The sequence below is a fragment of the Enhydra lutris genome, unplaced genomic scaffold (genome assembly GCF_002288905.1).
Source record: "Enhydra lutris kenyoni isolate GAN:26980312 unplaced genomic scaffold, ASM228890v2 scaffoldscaffold10, whole genome shotgun sequence".
NCBI classification, from domain to species: domain Eukaryota; kingdom Metazoa; phylum Chordata; class Mammalia; order Carnivora; family Mustelidae; genus Enhydra; species Enhydra lutris.
In genome coordinates, this window is record NW_019154094.1 from 13506788 (window position 1) to 13526158 (window position 19371).

A 19371-nucleotide genomic window follows, 5' to 3' on the forward strand; every position below is an offset into this window, starting at 1 on the left:
GAACTTGAAACAAAATAATGAATGAGCTCATTGGATAAGTGATTTGCCAATGTACCTAGAGATGACCATTTTTCCTCCATATTTTTCCAATGGCTTCTTGGCAATCAGTAGAGACTCCAACAAAACATTGCTTTAATTTGACAAAGTTCAAATAGCAGCCTTCCTTTACTGAGAGTTTCTTACATGCTAGGCTCTGCGATGTGTCTTTCTTCCTCTAGACTTCATCACAACTGCACGGTCTGAGCCAGTGCTACTAGTAACAGTATGGTAGGAAACCCAGGCCCAAAGACCGGCTAACTCATCCAAGGTGACCCAGCACATAAACAGAAGGCACAGCCTAGCATCCAGGGCTCTCTGAGTCTTAGCCATGTGCATGAGACCACACTGCCAAAAATAGATGCATGGTGCCGGTTAAGGAGATCTGAGAACCTTGCGTCCCCTGACTTACATGCTGAAATGAAAGCACTGGTCTGATAGACGTGTTCTCCAAAAATGTGAAATCTAACCAGTATCAAAATAAAAGCCTTATTCTTTTTAAGTAAAATTGCACTGGGGTGAAGTTTGAGCTAGATTTCTAAAATTTGTTTCAAATTACCCAACACATATTTGAACTTCCTTTAGGATGGCAAAATAAAAAAATACTGGTGCAATAATTACTCTTAAGAATCCTGATGTTATCTTTTATATTCTTATAAGTATGTAGTATTAGACAAGGCCTGATATGTAAGAAACATAAAAAAGTATATGATTCAGAGAGAGGTCAGTTTGAACACTTAGCCTGTGATTTAAGTCCCCCCAGGGAAGAAACTGTTCTACCCCAATGACAGTAATTTATGTATCTAATGCTCTCAAGGAAAAAAAGAAGTATCATTATTGTTTTGTAATTAGCTAAAAACACTTTAAAATGAAGTATATTATTACAACAGTGGGGGTGGAAACAGAAAAATCAGTCTACTGATTGTCTGCATTTGTTTCTTCTCGATTCCGGTTATAGTCCTATTTGACTGCCTGCGACACTGGTGAGTGGATAATTACGCCATCTACAAAAAAAGGAAATGGCCTCAGTGCACAGGAAGTCTCTCAAGGGCTTTTAACATTTTCAGCAGCTGAACCCTCACTGCCTTATGCCTACACTCATTGCAAAAGCATCACAACTGGTCCCCCGGCCACCAGGCCCTGTCCATGCCATCACTGCCACCACATGAGCTGTTGGAGTGACATTTTTTTAAGTCCCAAACTGTGTCACCTCCCTGCCTGGAAACTTTCCCAGGAATTGGTCTGGCTGGATCATGTGGCCTTTGTTCCCATTCAGTGCCCTTCATGTGGTTTTACTGTATGTCTATCCTCCCAGCCTAGCTTTCCAAAGGGCGGCACTCAACTCCTAAGACTCTTTTAACTCAGGGCTGAGCAAACTGTCTGGCATACAACAGGCAATTAAAGAAGCTGAAGGAAGGAATAAGAGGAGTGAGAACTCAACTTGGGACTGTCTTAGCTTCAAAGGAAGGGAAATAAAATTAAGTATGCATGTTAACATCCAGAAGGTGTCAGAGTCATTTGGTAAGTAGGTTGATTTGCTCTAAGCACTTGTACTATTGACTGGGCATCGATGACAAAAAAAGTCAGCAAGCACTATAATGTTTTTAAGTGTTATTGATGATTCAATACTACAAAATATTTCTCCGTCAATCACAAAACTAATTTAACTGTCAGCCACGCAGGGCCAGATGTCAAAAACATGTGTTAAAAGGCCCTAATATGCCATGATCTACTTGATTAACAACTAACTTGCAGAAATTCCAACAACGTGTTCTTGTTTTAGTCTTATTTGCATTGGCAAGTATTTCTTGCGCACTCATCTGGCTCTGCACAGGTCTAATCTATTTGTGCTTTATCACTGCGCGGGAACTGAATTACAGCAGCCTCCGGCTCTGCTATCTGCCTTTCTCAACTGCTTATCTGCTATGCGGCTACAGCAACGCTTGGCGAGACCAGCTTTATAAATCCTGTGGGTTCCGTCTCTTGAGCTTCTGTGTGTCAATCTTAGAACTAAGTCATACTCAATCTTAACTTGCTAAGTGGCATTAGTTTTTGCACCGTGAATATGTATATAAATTCTCAGAAACTAAAATGAATAACACACTCCCCAAAGGTCATAATTCAAGTGGAATGGTGAATAGTGCCTAATAGGTTCCATTCATCAGCCAAATGACAGCAAATAATTAGATGTTCTTATGAGTCCATGATTTTTAATTAATCATTTTATTTTTTATACCATATCTTGTTCCAGGGGATCTGTTCAATTAAATGTGGATAAAACTGGAACTTGTGAGGGAAGGGCCACTAAAGGTGATCATGATGTTGTAAAAACAATAATTACTAGAAGGTTTGAGTTTCAGTCACATTCCATGACGGGTGAGCTCAGTGGCCTTGGGACAGTCCAGGAAGGCAACAAAGTCCCAACATAGGGGCAACTTAGATGAGAAGTGGCTTCCTGGAGCACTGGGTTGAGAAGTTAGCATGCACCACAGTCTATCTATGACATCTACCTAGCACCCAGAAACAGGGAATTGTGCTGCATCTGTCGAAAATTTTCAGTTCTTTAAAATGGAAGCGTATAGGTTTGGTATTTCTCAAAGTGTGGTCATTTGACCACTTTCATCAGAATCACTGGCATACTTTTTTAAAAAATCACAGGTTCTGGGGCACTGAGGTGGCTCAGTCATTAAGCATCTAGGATCCCACAGTCCTAGGAATGAGCACCACATGGGGTTACCTGCTCACTGGAGACCCTGCTTCTCCCTCTCCTCCCCGCTTGTGTACTCTCTCTCGCTATATCTCTCTCTCAAATAAATACATAAAAAATCCTTTTAAAAAAAGTCACAGATTCCCTGGACCCATGGAAAAGCAACTGAATCAGAACCACTAGGAAATGGGACCCAGGAAACTGTATTTTACAAAGCTCCCTAGATGGTAAGATTATTTGGATACACACAAAAGTTTGATACTGGAATAAATACTTACAATGAATCTACTATTCTCCCATGATGAAGAACCTTGCCAGTTCCTATCCAATGTTTTTGTCTGTGCTTTTCAAATACACTAACATCCTGATTTTGTTACCATTTGAAAATTCCCTTCAAATGAATTGATCTGTATTTGCTTTTAATCTTCATTACTGTGAAAGACTAAAAGTCAGATGCAAATAAAATTTGAAAACTAAGAGCTCCAGGCCAAAGCTGGCCTACCTCACATTTGGTTTGAGCATCATGATATTTTAAAACCTGAAGTTGAATGGCTTGAGGTAGGTCAAGGACTCTGCCACTTGTCACAGTTGCCAGCAGTCCCTACTGCCTCACACCAAGCTCACTTCCCTCATTTTTGTTCTCTGCCTGACTCTTAAAGGTATCTAACTACTCAACTCCTCATCTACTGCCCAATTCAGATTTCATGCACCTGAGATTTTGGATCAGCAAACTGAATAATTATTATCAAGGTGGATCCAAAGAGAAATGGAACTTGGATGTCAGCTAATTTAAATGTGCATTTTGAAAATAATGTACTAAGAGAAGAGGCTTGCCCCCACGTGATACAACTCTCAAGTGGTGGCATGAGTATAGTGGGGGGCAGACTCCCACAGACCTCAGTCTTCCTTCCCAGTCATCCTCTCAGTCTCAAAGGAAGTGTTTAAATAAAAGAAATAGTTTCAGATTTGGGAATTGTTTGGGGATTTAAACAAGAATAAATCAAATCTTAATAGGGCCAAGGGAAAAAAAAGATAAAATCCTGCCAAGTAATCCATGACATGGAAAAATTATATGGTATATGTTTACTTCCGTAAAGTTGCAGAAAGAAACTGAGAGGTAGTAATGCACTGACATCATATCACTCAAAAACTGCAAACAGGATACATAATCATTAATATTTTTGAACGAACATTCCCTCATTCAAATTTTTACAAACAAAATTACTACAGAGAGTTTTGGTAGTAAATTCTTAAGAATTTTAAAAAGAGAATTTTCCCAGAAGAATTATCTTATTTATTCTTTTATGTTTTCAAGTAAAATCGCGTATCTTAATAATTTAATATTAAGGTTATAATGTTATCATTTCTATCTAGACATAGACTTATGGCTCTTCCTTTTAGCATCTCTATTTTTTTATGTACTGCTGTGGCTCTCAGACTAGAGTGAACAATCACCAATGACGGGATGTTCACTCCTGGAACTTGCTAAAGTACAGAATCCCAGACCCTCTCAAAGCTCTGGTTTAGTAGGTATAGATGGAGCCTAATGATTTAGATTTCCAACAGGCACCTTCTGGTGATTCTGACACAGAAGTCAAAAAAGCCTTCTTTAAGATACACTGGCTTAAAAAAGAAAAAAAAATCTGTGGGCCATTTAATTTAATACATTTCTTCCCACAAATTTGAGGTGCTGGGAAAGAGAATTACTTGCCAAGGTCATCCAGTTAGTGGCAGGGCTGGGACTAGCTCCAACCCAGGTTTCCTTCCACTTGACTTCATTACTACAGTTCATGGACTATGATAATGGGGAATATAGGAGACAGGCAGTATAGCTCCCAAGTCCACATCCTTGACTGCTGTGTAATACAGCTTTTCAGGAAGCTGAATTCCTAGAAGAAGAGGAATTAAATCTGCAGAAAGTAAAGAACGTTCCAGGCTAGGTAACAGTGTGGGCAAAGGGTCTGAGAAAGGAAGGAACATGGCAAACTTGGAAGATCTAGGCCAGCGTAGCTAGGATACGGAAAATGAGGGAAGAGAGATGGGGGATGAGTCTGGGAGAGAAGGACGGAAAGACAGAAAAAGACGGAAGGTAGAGGAAGGGAGGGAGGGAAAAGCAAAGAAGGGAAGGAAGAAAAATAAGAAGGAGAAAGGGAAAGAGGATGGGAGGATGGGAGGATGGAAGGGGAGAGGAGTAAGGCAGGCAGGCAGAGAGATAGCTGATCAGATACGAGCCAGATCAGATGAAGGGGTGGATCGTATGTGCCAGGTTAAGGATTTCAGTTGTCATCATCCTAAGAACAGTAACAAGCTAATGAAGGTTTTTAAGCAGAGCCAAATATGATGGGATCAGTTTTGCATTTCAAGGCTCTCCTGGCTTATTTAATGTGCCAAGTATACTGAGGAAGGCTAACATGGGAGTGGGAGGTCCAGCTGGGAAGGCAGGTAGTGTGAGCACAAAAGCGGGCACATTTAGATCACCTCCTCCCAACCATGCTTCCCTAAATCCTAACACCCCCATTTTTCAGCCCAAGCTCACCTTTTCTGACAGAGCCTCTTCGAGTGTTGCTAGCGCAGTATCTGTATTACTGGAATCCGTCTGCAAGGACTTCACTCTGTCTTTCAAATTGGTTAGTTGTTTGTCTTTATCCCTAAGTTGTTCTTGTAAGTTTTCAATCTGAAAATAAAGATCACCATACTTAATGCATATTTTATAACATATCCAAGGCCAAGATTCCTTAACTGGACCTGTTTTTAAAACATAGACCCCAGGGTACAGACATTGTCAGCACTGAAGTTACAGAGACTTAGAATCAAGACCATTTTGATGAGACCTCATCCTTCCATGTTATTAAACTTTGTATTTAAATGGTGATACAGATGAGCAGACTACCTCTTTCCATACTGATGCAAGCCCTTTAGGCATGTAAACATTGCTATTTCTACCTATTTCTGTCCTTCCTACCAGACTGGTCCCTAATCTAATCTCCATTACAGTGAATCAGAGAAATACATTAGCAGGATTTTTTTCATTCAATGAAAAGACATGCAGTGGGTGCCCATTCTGCATCAAGCACCATATCAGTATATGGCAGAACCTATGTAGTCATTCACTCACTCCTTTATTCAGTAGTAAATTTTGTGATATGCCAAATGTTGTCAAGTGGCTGTTTCAAAGTAACCACATGAAAAGCCAAGTAGGTTATCATCAGTAGACTGTTAATGGGAAGAACTTGTGATATAAATCAAATGTAACAAGTACTAAACACTCCATTTGGCAACTAAGTCATGTGCTGGCAACCAACCAGCCACTTTTATCCACTATCTGCAGCCTGAAATAAACACACCAAATAGCTGATTATAACGCCTGCCCATGAGCAGCAGCAAGGACCTTTCCTGGGCATTGCGTACATTACCATTCATTTTTTTATTCTCTGCTTTCAAACCATGTATTTCTTATCTAAAGATTTAAAAAAGCCCACTATACAAACAATTTATTCATATTAAGGGTTTTAAAGTGACAAGTAAAAAAAGCAGTACAACTCTAAGATAAGTCCATTCAAAATATTTGTATTCTGCACCCAGGCTTTCGCAGGAAATCATTCCAAATGCATGTTTAACAATGTGTGACTTAAGCAAATTTTTGGATTATTTGATTCATTTAGCATAAATCTGGAATGCAACACAAATAATGACAGCAATGCAGCAAAAACGAGAAGGAGAAGAAGGTGACAACTGAGGTGGCAGTAGTAGCAGCAGCAAAATGAACCCAAAAGCAATGACCCCGCTGACCCTCAAATGGCAGAACATGGGACTTGGCCAATTTTTCCAATGGCTACAAGCAATTTGAACTAACAGAGATGGCCTTTTTCTCTCCCCTCCTTTCTTCTCCCTCCCCTCTTCCTTCTTTCCTTTCTTTTTCCCACCAATGTATCTTTTTAATAAGACATATTTTTTGCCTTGAGACAGACATCCTGGAAACTCAAGTTATACATCAAATAATTAGCTTTCTCCTTCAACAAAATGCAATGTATTCCTGCCCACCTACTTCTGTGAGAATTCACTCAAAAGGCATAATCACCTGCAATCAAACCAAAGGCTTTCTCCATTCCAGACAAGTGTTCACCTGGTTACACAACACCATAAATACATATATGGGTGAACAAGAATATGGATGGTTACATGTCAGAATGATACTTGTTATATAAAAGAAGCCAACAGCTGAAAGGACTGGCTCTTTAAGGAGAGGGAGTCCTATTATTTTGAGTACACCCACACCCACAGATACATTCAAAAATGGATCACATTGTTTGATTTTGTTGTTGTTGCTGTTGAGTTTTAGGAATTCTCTATATATTCTGCATATTAATTGCTTGTCACATATATAATTTATAAATATTTTCTCCAATTTTGTGGCTTGCCTTTTTAATCTGCTGATATTCTTCTGATGTGTAAATTCCCCCATTAATACTACTTTCTCTACATGCCATAAGTTTTGGTACATTGCACTTTTGTTTTCATTCAACTTTAAGTATTTTTTCATTTCTCTTGTGATTTGTTTTGATTCATGCATTTTTTAAAAGTGTGTTGTTTCTGACTTAAAGTCTGTTTTGTCTCTTTCAGTTACTACTTGCATAGAACATATTTCTCCATCCTCTCACTTTCATTCTGTTCGTGTCTTTGGATCTATAGTGACTCTCTTACAGATGGCATGTAGTTGGATCATGGTATGAGTGTTGGGGAGGGGTTGTTTGTTTTCTTGTTCTTAGTCCATTCTGCCAATCTCTTTTTTTCAATTAGATTTTAATCCACTTACATTTAAAGTAATTACTGAAAAGAAGGGGTTTATGTCTGTCATTTTCCTATTTGTTTCTGTAGACCTTATAATGTTTTTGTTCTTCATTTCCCGCATTACTCTCCTCTTTCATACTTAGTCGATTCTTTGTAGTAAAATGAGTAAATCTATTATCATTTTGTGTCCGTGTATGTGTATATTATTCTACAGCTATTTTCTTGTGGTTACCATGGGGATTACTTGTAACATCCTAAATTTGTAACACTTAATTTTAACACTTTGAATTTATACCAGCTTCGCTTCAGTAACATACAAAAATTCTGCTATTTTACAGCTCCATCTCTAGCCCTTTTGGTTGATGATGTCACAAAATTCTGTCTTTATACACTGTGGGTTCCCAAACACAAATAATAAATTCTTTTAAATACATTAACATCTTACCTAATGTAGAAAATGAAGCATGAAGTTACAAACCAAAGTTCCAATAATACTAGTTTTCAGACTAATAGTTTTTGTAAATATATTACTCTCTTAGGTCATGTAGAAAACAGAAAATGGAATCACAAACCATTATTACAATAATACTACCTTTGTAATTGCCCATGTACTTACCTTTATTGAGATATTTTTCTTTTCACATGGCTTTGGGTTATCACCTAGTGTCTTTTCATTTTACCCTCAGTGACTCCCTTGAGCATTTATTGTAGGACAGTTCTAGTGGCAACAAACTCCTAAGCTTTTATTTATCTGGGAGTATCTTAATTCTTCCCTCACTGTTTTTTTTTTTTTTTAATTTTTTATTTAAGTTCAATTTAATTAACATGTAGTGTATTATTAGTATTATTAGTTTTCGGGGTAGAATTTAGAGATTCACCAGTTGCATATAACACCCAGTGCCCATTACATCAAGTGCCCTCCTTAAAGCCCACCACCTAATTATCCCTATACATCCCCTTCCAGCAACGCTCAGTTTGTTTCCTATAGTTAAAGAGTCTTTTATGGTTTGCCTTCTTCTTGAACAGCTTTGCTGGATATAGGATTCTTGGTTGACAGAAGTTTTGTTTTTGTTTTTTCTTTTAGCACTTTGATTATATCAACCCACTGTCTTCTGGCCTCCAAAGTTTCTGATCAGAATTCTGCTTATAATCTTATTTAGGATCACTTGTAAGTGATACTTTCTTGATGTTTTCAAATGTATCTCTTTGTCTCTAGATTTCAAAAGTTTGGTTATAATGGATCTTGGTGTGGGTCCCTTTGAATTTATCTTTCTGGGAGCTTACTGAGCTTCCTGGATGTTTATATTCATGTCAAATTTGGAAAGTATCAACCATTGTTTCTTCAAATATTCTCTTTGCCCTTTTTTCTCACTTCTCTTTCTAGGACTCTATAATATGTGTATTGGTCCATTTCATGATGTCCTGCAGATCTCTTGGGTTCTGTTCATTTTTCTTCAATCTTATTTCTTTGTTTCAAGTTCATTGATTCTTCAGGCTGTTCAAAGTTGCCTTTAAATCCTTCTAGTAAATTTTTCATTTCAGTTATTATATTTTCCAGCTCCAGAATTTCCTTTTGGTTTCTTTTGAGTTTTCTATCTTTACACTGATATTTCCATTTTGCTCATACATTCTTTCATTTACTTCTCCCACATATCCTTTTTGTTCTTTGAGCATCTTTAAGAGTGTTGTTTTAAAATCTTTGTCTATTAGGCGCCTGGGTGGTTCACTGGGTTAAGCCTCTGCCTTCGACTCAGGTCATGGTCTCAGGGTCCTGGGATCGAGCCCCACATCGGGCTCTCTGCTCAGCGGGGAGTCTGCTTCTCCCTCTCTCTGGCTGCCTCTCTGCCTACTTGTGATCTCACTCTCCGTCAAATAAATAAATAATCTTTAAAAAAATAAAATAAAATCTCCGTCTAGTAGATCTGCCATCAGGTCTCAGGGCCAGTTTCTGTTGATTTTTTTTTTCTTTGATTCCTACTTTCTGTATGCCTTGTGATTTTTGTTGTTGTTGAAAACTGGATGTGGTAACTCTGGAAATCAGATTCTCCCAATTTCCCAGGGTTTGTTGTTTTTTCTTACTGTTTTTATTGTTTCAGTTTGTTGTTGTCATTGTTGTTGTAGGGTATCTCTGTGGCAAAGATCAGTCTGAGGTATAAATATAAGGTCTTTTCAAGTCTTTTCTGAGCCCATGTCTTTTCCCAGCTATGTGTCATCATTTTCTAATTTTCCTTATATATGCAGCTGCTCACGAATGTCTTAATTTTCAATGTATGGCTCTCAAAAGAGAAGAAGAGAAAATGAATGAAGAGGAAAAGGACTGCCATTCCTTTTAGTCCCCTGGAAGTCAGTTCAACAGAGGAGCAGGAGCTTGCCCCAACATGGGGAGGTACAACAACAATGGCTGCTGACTCTGATGGTACCTCAAGATCAGAAGCAGTAAAGATCAGAACACAGAACCTTGATAATTGGGAGGTGGGGTTTTTTGTTTGTTTGTTTGTTTGTTTTTATTTGTTATTGTTTTTTGCTTACCCTGGCTCTTCCAAGCTGTGTGTAGGCTGCTTCAGGCCCACATGTTCGGCTGCTCGTCACTTGGCTAAAGGGTGGGAAATGGTTAGCTTCCACTGTGTTAACAGCTAATATTGACCAAAATTAATGCATTTTACCATCTCAGCCTTCCTCTGGAACTTACAAGCCTTCAATAGACTCTAGAGTTCCAACATAGTTACATCAGTCAGATTCTGACAGTGCAATCATTGTCTAGATGGAGAGAGATATTCCTGGTGCCTCTGACTCCTCCATCTTCCCAGAATCCTCCTCCAGAAATACTCTTTACACACCGAGGAAAAGGCAAAACTCGTTGCTAGTATAGGATCCACTAAATCATGGATTTAAATACAAAGTTTTAGGGGCACCTGGGTGGCTCAGTCAGTTAAGCATCTGCCTTCGGCTCAGGTCACGACACCAGGGTCCTGGGATGGAGCCCCATGTCAGGCTTCCCTGCTCAGTAGGGAGTCTGCTTCCCCCTCCACCTCTGTCCCTCCCCCTGCTTGTGTGCCCTCTCACTCTCTCTCTCAAATAAATAAATAAAATAAAATCTTTAAAAATAAAATAAATACAAAGTTTTAAATTAACCCATTGTATTGGGTTTCTATTACTCCATGAAATATTAGCATAAATTTTGTGGGTAAAAACAACATGAATTTACTGCCCCACAATCTATAGAGCACAAGTCCAAGCATGGCATAATTGGTTTCTCTGCTTATGGTCTCAGAAAGCTGATATCAAAAGATCAATCAGGCTGAGCTTTCATCTGGAACTTGGGGTCCTCTTTCAAGATAATTCACATTGTTGGCATTACTCAGTTCATTGCTGGCTATTAACTAACAGATGCTCTCAGCAGCTAAACCTGTCTTAGATCCTTGCTACATGACCCTCCCCATCTTCGAAGCTAGCAACAGAGCACTTTTTACATGTCAAATTCCCTCATCCATGCTCTAAGTTTTTATGACTTTTCTGTCTCTGACCTCTAGACTCAGATTTGCAATGCTCAAGTGATTAGTTCAAGCCCACCCAGATAATGTCCCTTTTGGTTAACTCAAGGTCAACTGAATAGCAACCTTAATTACATCTGCAAATTCCCTTTTGCATAAAACGTAATCCAAACATTGACATAACACCAGGGAGCCCATGTCATGAGCGCCATCCTAGAATTCTGGGTACTATATCCATATATTTCATCTATACTAAAAAAAACATAATAGTCTTTTAAAAGATTCCTTAAACAAAGAATTCTACAAGAGAAATTTATCCAGATCTGAAGAATTAATTATAATGGGATGTGTGACATTTAAACATGGCATTTCTGCTGCAACCATTTTTACATGGCCTAAAGTTAAAATAAAAATAAACTTTAAGCTTATAAAATAGTTAGGTACTATATGTACCAGACCTCTTCACTACAAGCCAGGCATTGTCCTAAATACTTAGTTTTTTTTTTTAGAACATTTTATAATGAGATAATTGAGACTTCCATGCAGTTGTAAGAAATGATATAAAGAGATCCCTTATACTTGTTAGCCAGTTTCCTCTAGTAGTAAAATCTAGCATAATTATAGCACAGTATCACAACCTGGAAATTGATGTTCATATAATCCATTGATCTTACTCAGTTATCACCATTTTTATACCCACTCATTTATGTGTATGTGTGTATTTCTGTGTACTTAGTTCTATGCAATTGTATCACTTGTACAGATTCATGTGACCACCACCAAAGTCAGGATACAGAACAATCCCATCCCCCAAAAGATTCCTTGTGATGTCCTTTTATAACTGTACCCACTTATCTCTGTCTCTGTCCCCATCTCTAACCCCTGCCAACAATGAATCAGTCCTCCATTCTATAACTTTATCATTTCATAAATGTTACATAAATATGGGCACATGGTATATAATATAACTTTTGGCATTGTTTGTCTTTCCCACTCAGTATGATTCTCTGGAAACCCATCCAAGTTGTTATGTCTATCAATAATTTTTTTTTTTTTTTTTTTAATTACTAAGTAGTAGTCCATGGTATGGATCTACCAGCCTGTTTAACCATTTACCTGTTAAAGGATATTTGGGTTGTTTCTGGTTTGGGGCTATTACAAGTAGGCTACTATGAACATTCATGCATAAGTGTTTTCTATGAACATAAGTTTTCATTTCTCTGAGCTAAATGCCACCAGAGTAAATTTCTGGGTCATGGTACTTGCAATTTGGCTATATAAGAAATTGCCAAACTGTTTTCCAGAGTGAATGTACCATTTTACATTCCCACCAGCAACATAGGAATGATCTAGTTTTTCTACATTCCCACCAACACTTTTGGTGTTGTCATTACTTTTTGTTTTAGTAATTCTGATAGATGTACAGTGACATCTCATTCCAGTTTTATTTTGCATTTCCCTAAAGGTTAATGATTTTGAACACCTTTTCATTTGCTTATTTTTCATCTGTATATCCTCTTCAAAAAATACCCGCTCATGACTTTCAGCCATTTTCTAATTGGATTGTTTTGGTTTTGTTTTACTGTTGACTTTTCAGAGTTCTTTTGAGAGTATTCTAGATACCAATCCCTTGTAAGATATATGGTTTACACCATTATTTTCTCCCAGTCTGTAGCTTGTCTTTCCATCCTCCTAACAGGATGTTTCACAGAGCAGAAAGTCCAATTTAGAGTTCATGCTTTTTTTTTTTTTAAAGACTTTATTTATTTATTTGACAGCTAGAGATCACAGTAGGCAGAGAGGCAGGCAGAGAGAGAGAGGAGGAGGAAGCAGGCTCCCTGCCGAGCAGAGAGCCCGATGCGGGGCTCGATCCCAGAACCCTGAGATCATGACCTAGAGCTGAAGGCAGAGGCTTAACCCACTGAGCCACCCAGGGGCCCCTAGAGTTCATGCTTTTAATGTCAATTCTATGAAATCATTACTTAGCCTTAGATCCTAAAGATTTTATCCTATTTTTCTAATACATTTATAGGTTCATGTTTTACATTTAAATCCATGGTTTACTTTGAGTTAATGTTTTGTATAAGATGTGAGGTTTAGGGGGGCACCTGGGTGGCTCAGTGCTTAAGCCTCTGCCTTCGGCTCAGGTCATGGTCTCAGGGTCCTGGGATCGAGTCCCACATCGGGCTCTCTGCTCTGCAGGGAGCCTGCTTCTTCCTCTCTCTCTCTCTCTCTCTCTGCCTGCCTCTCTGCCCACTTGTGATCTCTCTCTGTCAAATAAATAAAATCTTTAAAAAAAAAAAAAAGATGTGAGGTTTAGGTCAATGTTCAATTTTATTTCCTATAGATGTCCAGTTGATCAAACACTATTTGTTAAAAACAAAAAAAAATTTATAAAAAGCTTTTCTTCCTCCATTGAAATGTCTTTGCACCATTGCAAAATATCAATTAGGCATATTTGTATATCTAGATTCTCTATTCTGTTCCATTCACCTATCTATCACTCAAATAATAGGAGATTATCTTGATTACAATAGCTATATAGTAAGCATTTATATCACCTTTTTTTTTCAACAATGTTTTAATTTAATCTAGGGCTTGTACATTTCCATACCAAAAAATTATAATAAGCCTGTATATGTTCACCAAAAACCCTTGGGATTTTGAAAGGAATTTCATTAAACCTATAGCTCAGTTTGGGGAGAAGTGACACCTTCAATATGCTGAGTTTTTCAAACCATGAATATAGTGCATATCTCAAGTTGGTTAGGTCCTCTTTGATTTGTTTTATTAACATTTTATAAATTTCAGCATACAGATCCTATACATGTTTTGGTAAATTTATTTCTAAGTATTTCATTTCCTTTGGAGTTATAAATGAAATTCTGTCTTTAATTTCAGTTTCCACATATTCATTTTAGTATATAGAAATGTAATTAACTTTTGTTTGCTGATCCTATATGCTCAGATTTTACTGAACTTACTTTATGAACTCACTAGGAAGTTTTTCTTTTTTTCTTTTTAAAGACACTTTGTGATTTTCTATATAGACAATCATGTCATATGCAAAAAAGGATGGTTTTATTTTTCAATTTTTTTTCTGGTCACAGTGGTGAGAACTTTGGAGTACTGTGTCACAACCTTGCCTTTTGCCTCAATTTAGGGGAAATATATTTAGTCTTTAGTAGTGAAAGACAGATGTTAGCTGTAGATTTTTTTGTATAAATTGCTGACCAAGCTAAGATGGTTCTCCTCTATTCCTAACTTTCTTAGTGTTTTTAATCATAAATGGGTATTGAATTTCATCAAATGCATTTTCTATGTTAAATAATATGATCATATTATTTCTTCTTTATTCTGTTCATATGGTGGATTACAATGATTGCTTTTTTTCAAGGACTGATTTTTAAATGTTGAACCAACCTTGTATACCTGAAATAAATCCCACTCAGTCATGATATGGTATTCTTTTTATACATTTTTGCATTTGATTTTCTAATATTTTGTTGAGAACTTTTTATTTAAGTTTATGAGACATAGTGGTCTGTGGTTTTGGTTTTGGGGGATTTTGCTTTTGGGTTTTTTTTAATTGTATTTTTCTGTTTTGGTATCAAGGTCATAGTAGCCTCATAAAGTAGTTGAAAAATATTCTCTCTTCCATTTTCAGGAAGAATTTGAATATAATTGGTGTTAATTCTTTAGCTGTTTGGTAAAATTATCCACTGAAGCTATCTGGGCATGGAAATATCTCTTGTACGAGCTTTTAAATTGAAAGGTCAGTTTATCTAATGGTTATAAGATTATTCAGGTTATGTATGTCATCTTGGTTCAGTTTTGATAGTTTGTGGTTTTTGAGGAATTGAACCATTTCTATTAAGATGTCAAATTTCTGAGTATAAAGCTGTTTGTAATAGTCCTCTATCAACTTTTTAAAAAAGATTTATTTATTTATTTTAAAGAGAGAGGGAGAACACACATGTTTGTGAATTGGGGGAGGGGCAGAGTAAGCAGACTCCTCACTAAGCGTGGAGCACAATACAGGTCTCATCTCAGGAGCCATGAAATCATGACCTGAGCCAAAACCAAGAGTCAGACGCTTAACTGACTGAGCCACCCAGAGTCCCCTCCTCTATCAACTTTTTAATGAGTACACAATCTGTAATATTTCTTGCCTCTTTTCTGATATTGATGATTTTTATCTTTTCTCTTTTATCTTTTTCATTATTGCTGGATTTTCCTGATTTTCTCTATTGTTTCCATGTTTTCAATTTTATTGATTTCTGCTCTACTATTATTCTTCCTTATACTTGCTTGGGTTTATTTTGTTCTTTTTCTGGTTTATTGAGTTAGAAACCTTGATTATTCATTTGCAACATTTCTTCTTTTCTAATGTAACCATTTTAATGCTACAAATTTCCCTCTCAGCACTGCATTAGCTGCATCCCACAAATTTTGATATGTTGTATTTTCATTTTCATTCAGCTATATATATATTTTTTCCTTTTTACTTTATCTTTGAGGCATGGATTAATATTCACTGAGAATCTTTGTGTCTTTTAAAGATTTTTACTTTTTTTAAGTTATCTTTACACCCAACATGGGGCTCAAACCCACAACCCCAAGATCAAGAGTCACACAATTTACCAAGAGAGCCAGCCAGGCACCCCTACTTAGTATCTCTGAACCATGGATTACCTGTAAATCTCATATCCTTCTATTATTGAGTTCTAATTTGATTCCACTATGGTCATAGAATATACTGTATGAATTCAATTCTTTTAACTATGTTCAGGTTTGTTCTACAACCCTGAATATGCTCTATCTTAATGAATGTTACATGAACACTTGAAAAAAATGTATAGTTCACAATTGTTGGGTAGAGTGTTCTACAAATGTCAATTAGCTCTTGCTAGTTAATAGCTATTCAGTTCATCTGTATCTTTACTCATTTTCTATATTTATTTCTTTTAATTGCTGATAGTAAGGTGTGGAAGTCTCATCTATAATCATGAATTTGTGCATTTCTCTTTTCAGTTCTATCGGTTTTTATTTCATATATTTTGTATGGTGCATACACACTGAGAATCACTATGTCTTCTTGGTGGATTACTTCTTTTACTATATAATTTGTCCTATTGTTCCTAGTAATTTTCTTTGCTCTGAAGTCTGCCTAATCTGATATTAATGTAGCTATTTCTCGTTTTTAAAAATTAATGTTAGGAGCACCTGGGTGGCTCAGTTGGTTAAATGTCCAACTCTCGATTTTGGCTCAGATCAAATATGTAAGATTTAGCCCTGTGTTGGGTTCCATGCTAGGCATCCAGCAGCTTAAGATTCTTTCTTCCTCTCCCGGTGCCTCTCTCCCTCATACTCTTTCTCCTTCATATTCTCTCTTAAAAAAATAAGTAAGTTAACATGATATATCTTTTTCCATTCTTTTATTTTCAACCTACAATGTCATTGTGTCTGAAGTGAATTTCTTATAGACAGCATATAATTATTCAGGGTTTTGGGGAGTTTCTGTTTGTTTTGGAGTTTTTCTGGATCCAGTTGGATAATCTCCTTTAATTGGTATATCTTGGCCATTTACATAAAGTAATTATTGATAAATTAGAGTTTAAGCCTGCCATTTTATTATTTGTCTTATGTTGATTTCCTCCATTTCTTTTTTGCCTTCCTGAGGGTTACTGGATAAATTTTTAGGATTCCATCTTCATTTACTTATACTATTTCTGACCATATAGTTTTGCATATTTTCTTAGCAACTGCTGTATGTAGTACAATTTACATATGAAACATGTCATAACCTACTAATACAAATGTTTTACCACTTCAAGTGAAGTACCAAAATAGCACTTTCTTAAGGTCGTTTTTATCTTCCTCACTTTCTAAATCCAATTGTCTCATTATTTTCTCTACATACACTGAGCACAACAATATTGCTATAATTTTTGCTTCAAATGTCAAATGTGATTTTTTAAAATTATAAGGATGAATATAGTTTAAAATATTTAGCCATATTTTTTCCATTCCACTCTTCTTTCTTCTTTCCTGAAGTAAAATCCTGCTTTACCATTTCTGGGCTGTTTATAGAGAGTTTCCTTCAGCAATTGTTCAAGGGTAGAAAGGTTAGTGACAAATACTCTTAGTTTTCCTTTGTCTAAAAATGTCTTTATTTCCCTCTTCATTTCCAAACGATAGTTTCACCAGATACAGAATTTACGGCTGGCAGTTTTTTCTTCTGTACTTGAATAATATGCCAATTCTGTCTGGCCTCCATGGTTTCAGATGAGAAATCCAGTCATTTGAATTTGTATCCATCCCCCTATAAATACTGAGTAGTTTCTCTCTGGTTGCTCTAAGATTTTTTTCTTTGTCTTAGTTTTTAGAGGTTTAATTGTGATGTGTCTTTGGGCTTATACCATCTGGGGTTCACTTATCTTTTTAAATCTGTAGGTTTATATCTTTTGCCAAATTTGGGGAGTTTATAGCCATTCTTCAATATTTATTAGCCCCATATTCTTTCTAATCTCTTTCTGGGGCTCTGATGATATGTTAGGTCTTTTATTATAGAATGACAGTTCCCTGAGCTCTATTCTTTTATTTTCCAGTTTAGTTTTCCTCTGTTGTTTAGATTAAGTTCTACTGATCTGTCCTCAAGTTCACAGACTCTATCTTCTGTCATTTCCACTCTACTATGGAATCCTTCCAGTAAGGCTTTCTATTTTTTCAAAGGAATTTGTAATTACTTGTTCAATCAGTTTTATGATAATTGCTTGAAAATTTTTTCAGATAATTCCAATACTTGATTCATCTTCATGTTGGCATTAGTTGTCTTCTCTCACTTAAATTGTAACTTTTCTGGTTCTTGGTATAAAAGTAATATTCTATTGTATCCTGGACATTTTGAATATATGTTAGAAGATTTGTTTTGTTTTGTTTTCCTATTTATATCTTCTATTTTAGCAAGCAGTCACCTTGTTTCAGTTTAGCATGTGGGTGCTAGCTGACCTTTCTGGCTTGTTGACATTGCTGCTAGGGATAGGGCAGCTCACTGCTACCAGGGACTTGGGGGCTGGGAATAGGTTGACCTGCCTTGACTCCACTGATGAAACTGCTGTGGGCAGCTTGAGCCTGCCACTGCTGGCAGGTGGGAGATGCGGAATGTGTTGATTCAATGGACTCTGCTAGCAATGTGATTGTGGGCAGACTGGCCCAGTGCTAAGTTCCAGCTGGGCTTCCCTTTCCCAGTCCTTTGTCCAGAGAGAACAGGCACTTCCTTCTTCTCTTCATCCCTTCTTCCCTCTTTCATTCTAATCTCTCTCTCTTCCTTCATCCTTCCTTCTTTCCATCTAATTTCTCTTGGCAGTTCAGGATTACAGGGCTCTCCAAGTTCCAGGGGATATATAAAGAATAAGAACAAAACCCAGGGAACTCATCATGGTGTTCTTCAAATCCCGAGGCCCCTACCCAATCGTCCTTCTTCTTTCCCAACTTTCAGAGTTCTTTTATGACTGTCTGTTGAATTATTTCCAGACAATCTAAATTTAAAGTTATATTTAGAGAGAAGAAGAAGGGAAATGTGAGTTTATGCTATCTTTTCCCAAAACTGGAAGCCACTAAACACTTTTTAGAAATGAGCTGTTTAATTTGCTCTTCAAAATCCCATCACAGATTTAAAAATGAAAAGAACCAAACAAACCTGTTAAGGTGACCCAGTGGTGAAGGAAGGGGGAATTCATATTCAAGCTGTCCAACTCGGGCCCCAGCCCTGCTTCAGCCTCCCCATGGCTATCTCAGAAGCCTTTACAGCAGTAACTCTCAGCTCCCTTCCTGCACTGTGACCCCTAGGGATCTATTCCCACCAGATGATACAAGGAAGAGAGCCAGAAGCTGGCTGGGCAGTTGAGTAGTTTCCAAACCTGATCCTCCATTTGATATTCATTCCCAAATGGCATGAAGCTACAAAGCATGTAAATTCAAACAAACTCACTATGTTGGTAAATACTCTCTTGGCCAAAATGACAAACACAAAGTGAAGAAAAGGATTACATGATACCATTAACAGCTACATTTCTTATCATGGAGCTCTCACATAGTCAGTCCTCCATAAATAATTCTTGACTATAACCAAAATGAACCAGCCCTTTAAATATTGGATGAGGCTTGGCTCAAGCTACTTCCCACTAGACACTGTTCCTAAGAACAAACAACCATATCATGACACCCTGTGGAATATTTGAGATACTGCATGCTTCAAGTTCTACCAAAGTCCAAATTCAAAAGGACAGAGGGAAAGCAGGAAAGAAAACAGCTCCCAAAAATGCATAATCAATATTAAAGGTCTAG

At 37.1% G+C, this 19371-nt stretch overlaps 1 protein-coding gene across 1 annotated transcript in view; it reads right to left on the reverse strand.

Moving 5' to 3' along the window:
• Positions 1-19371, reverse strand: part of LOC111143961 (ELKS/RAB6-interacting/CAST family member 2) — a 943496-nt gene that overhangs the window by 491331 nt on the left and 432794 nt on the right. Inside the window, exon 9 of the mRNA XM_022497998.1 lies at positions 5280-5417. Coding sequence (XP_022353706.1) covers positions 5280-5417 — 138 coding nt within the window. The remainder of the gene's footprint in view (positions 1-5279; positions 5418-19371) is intronic.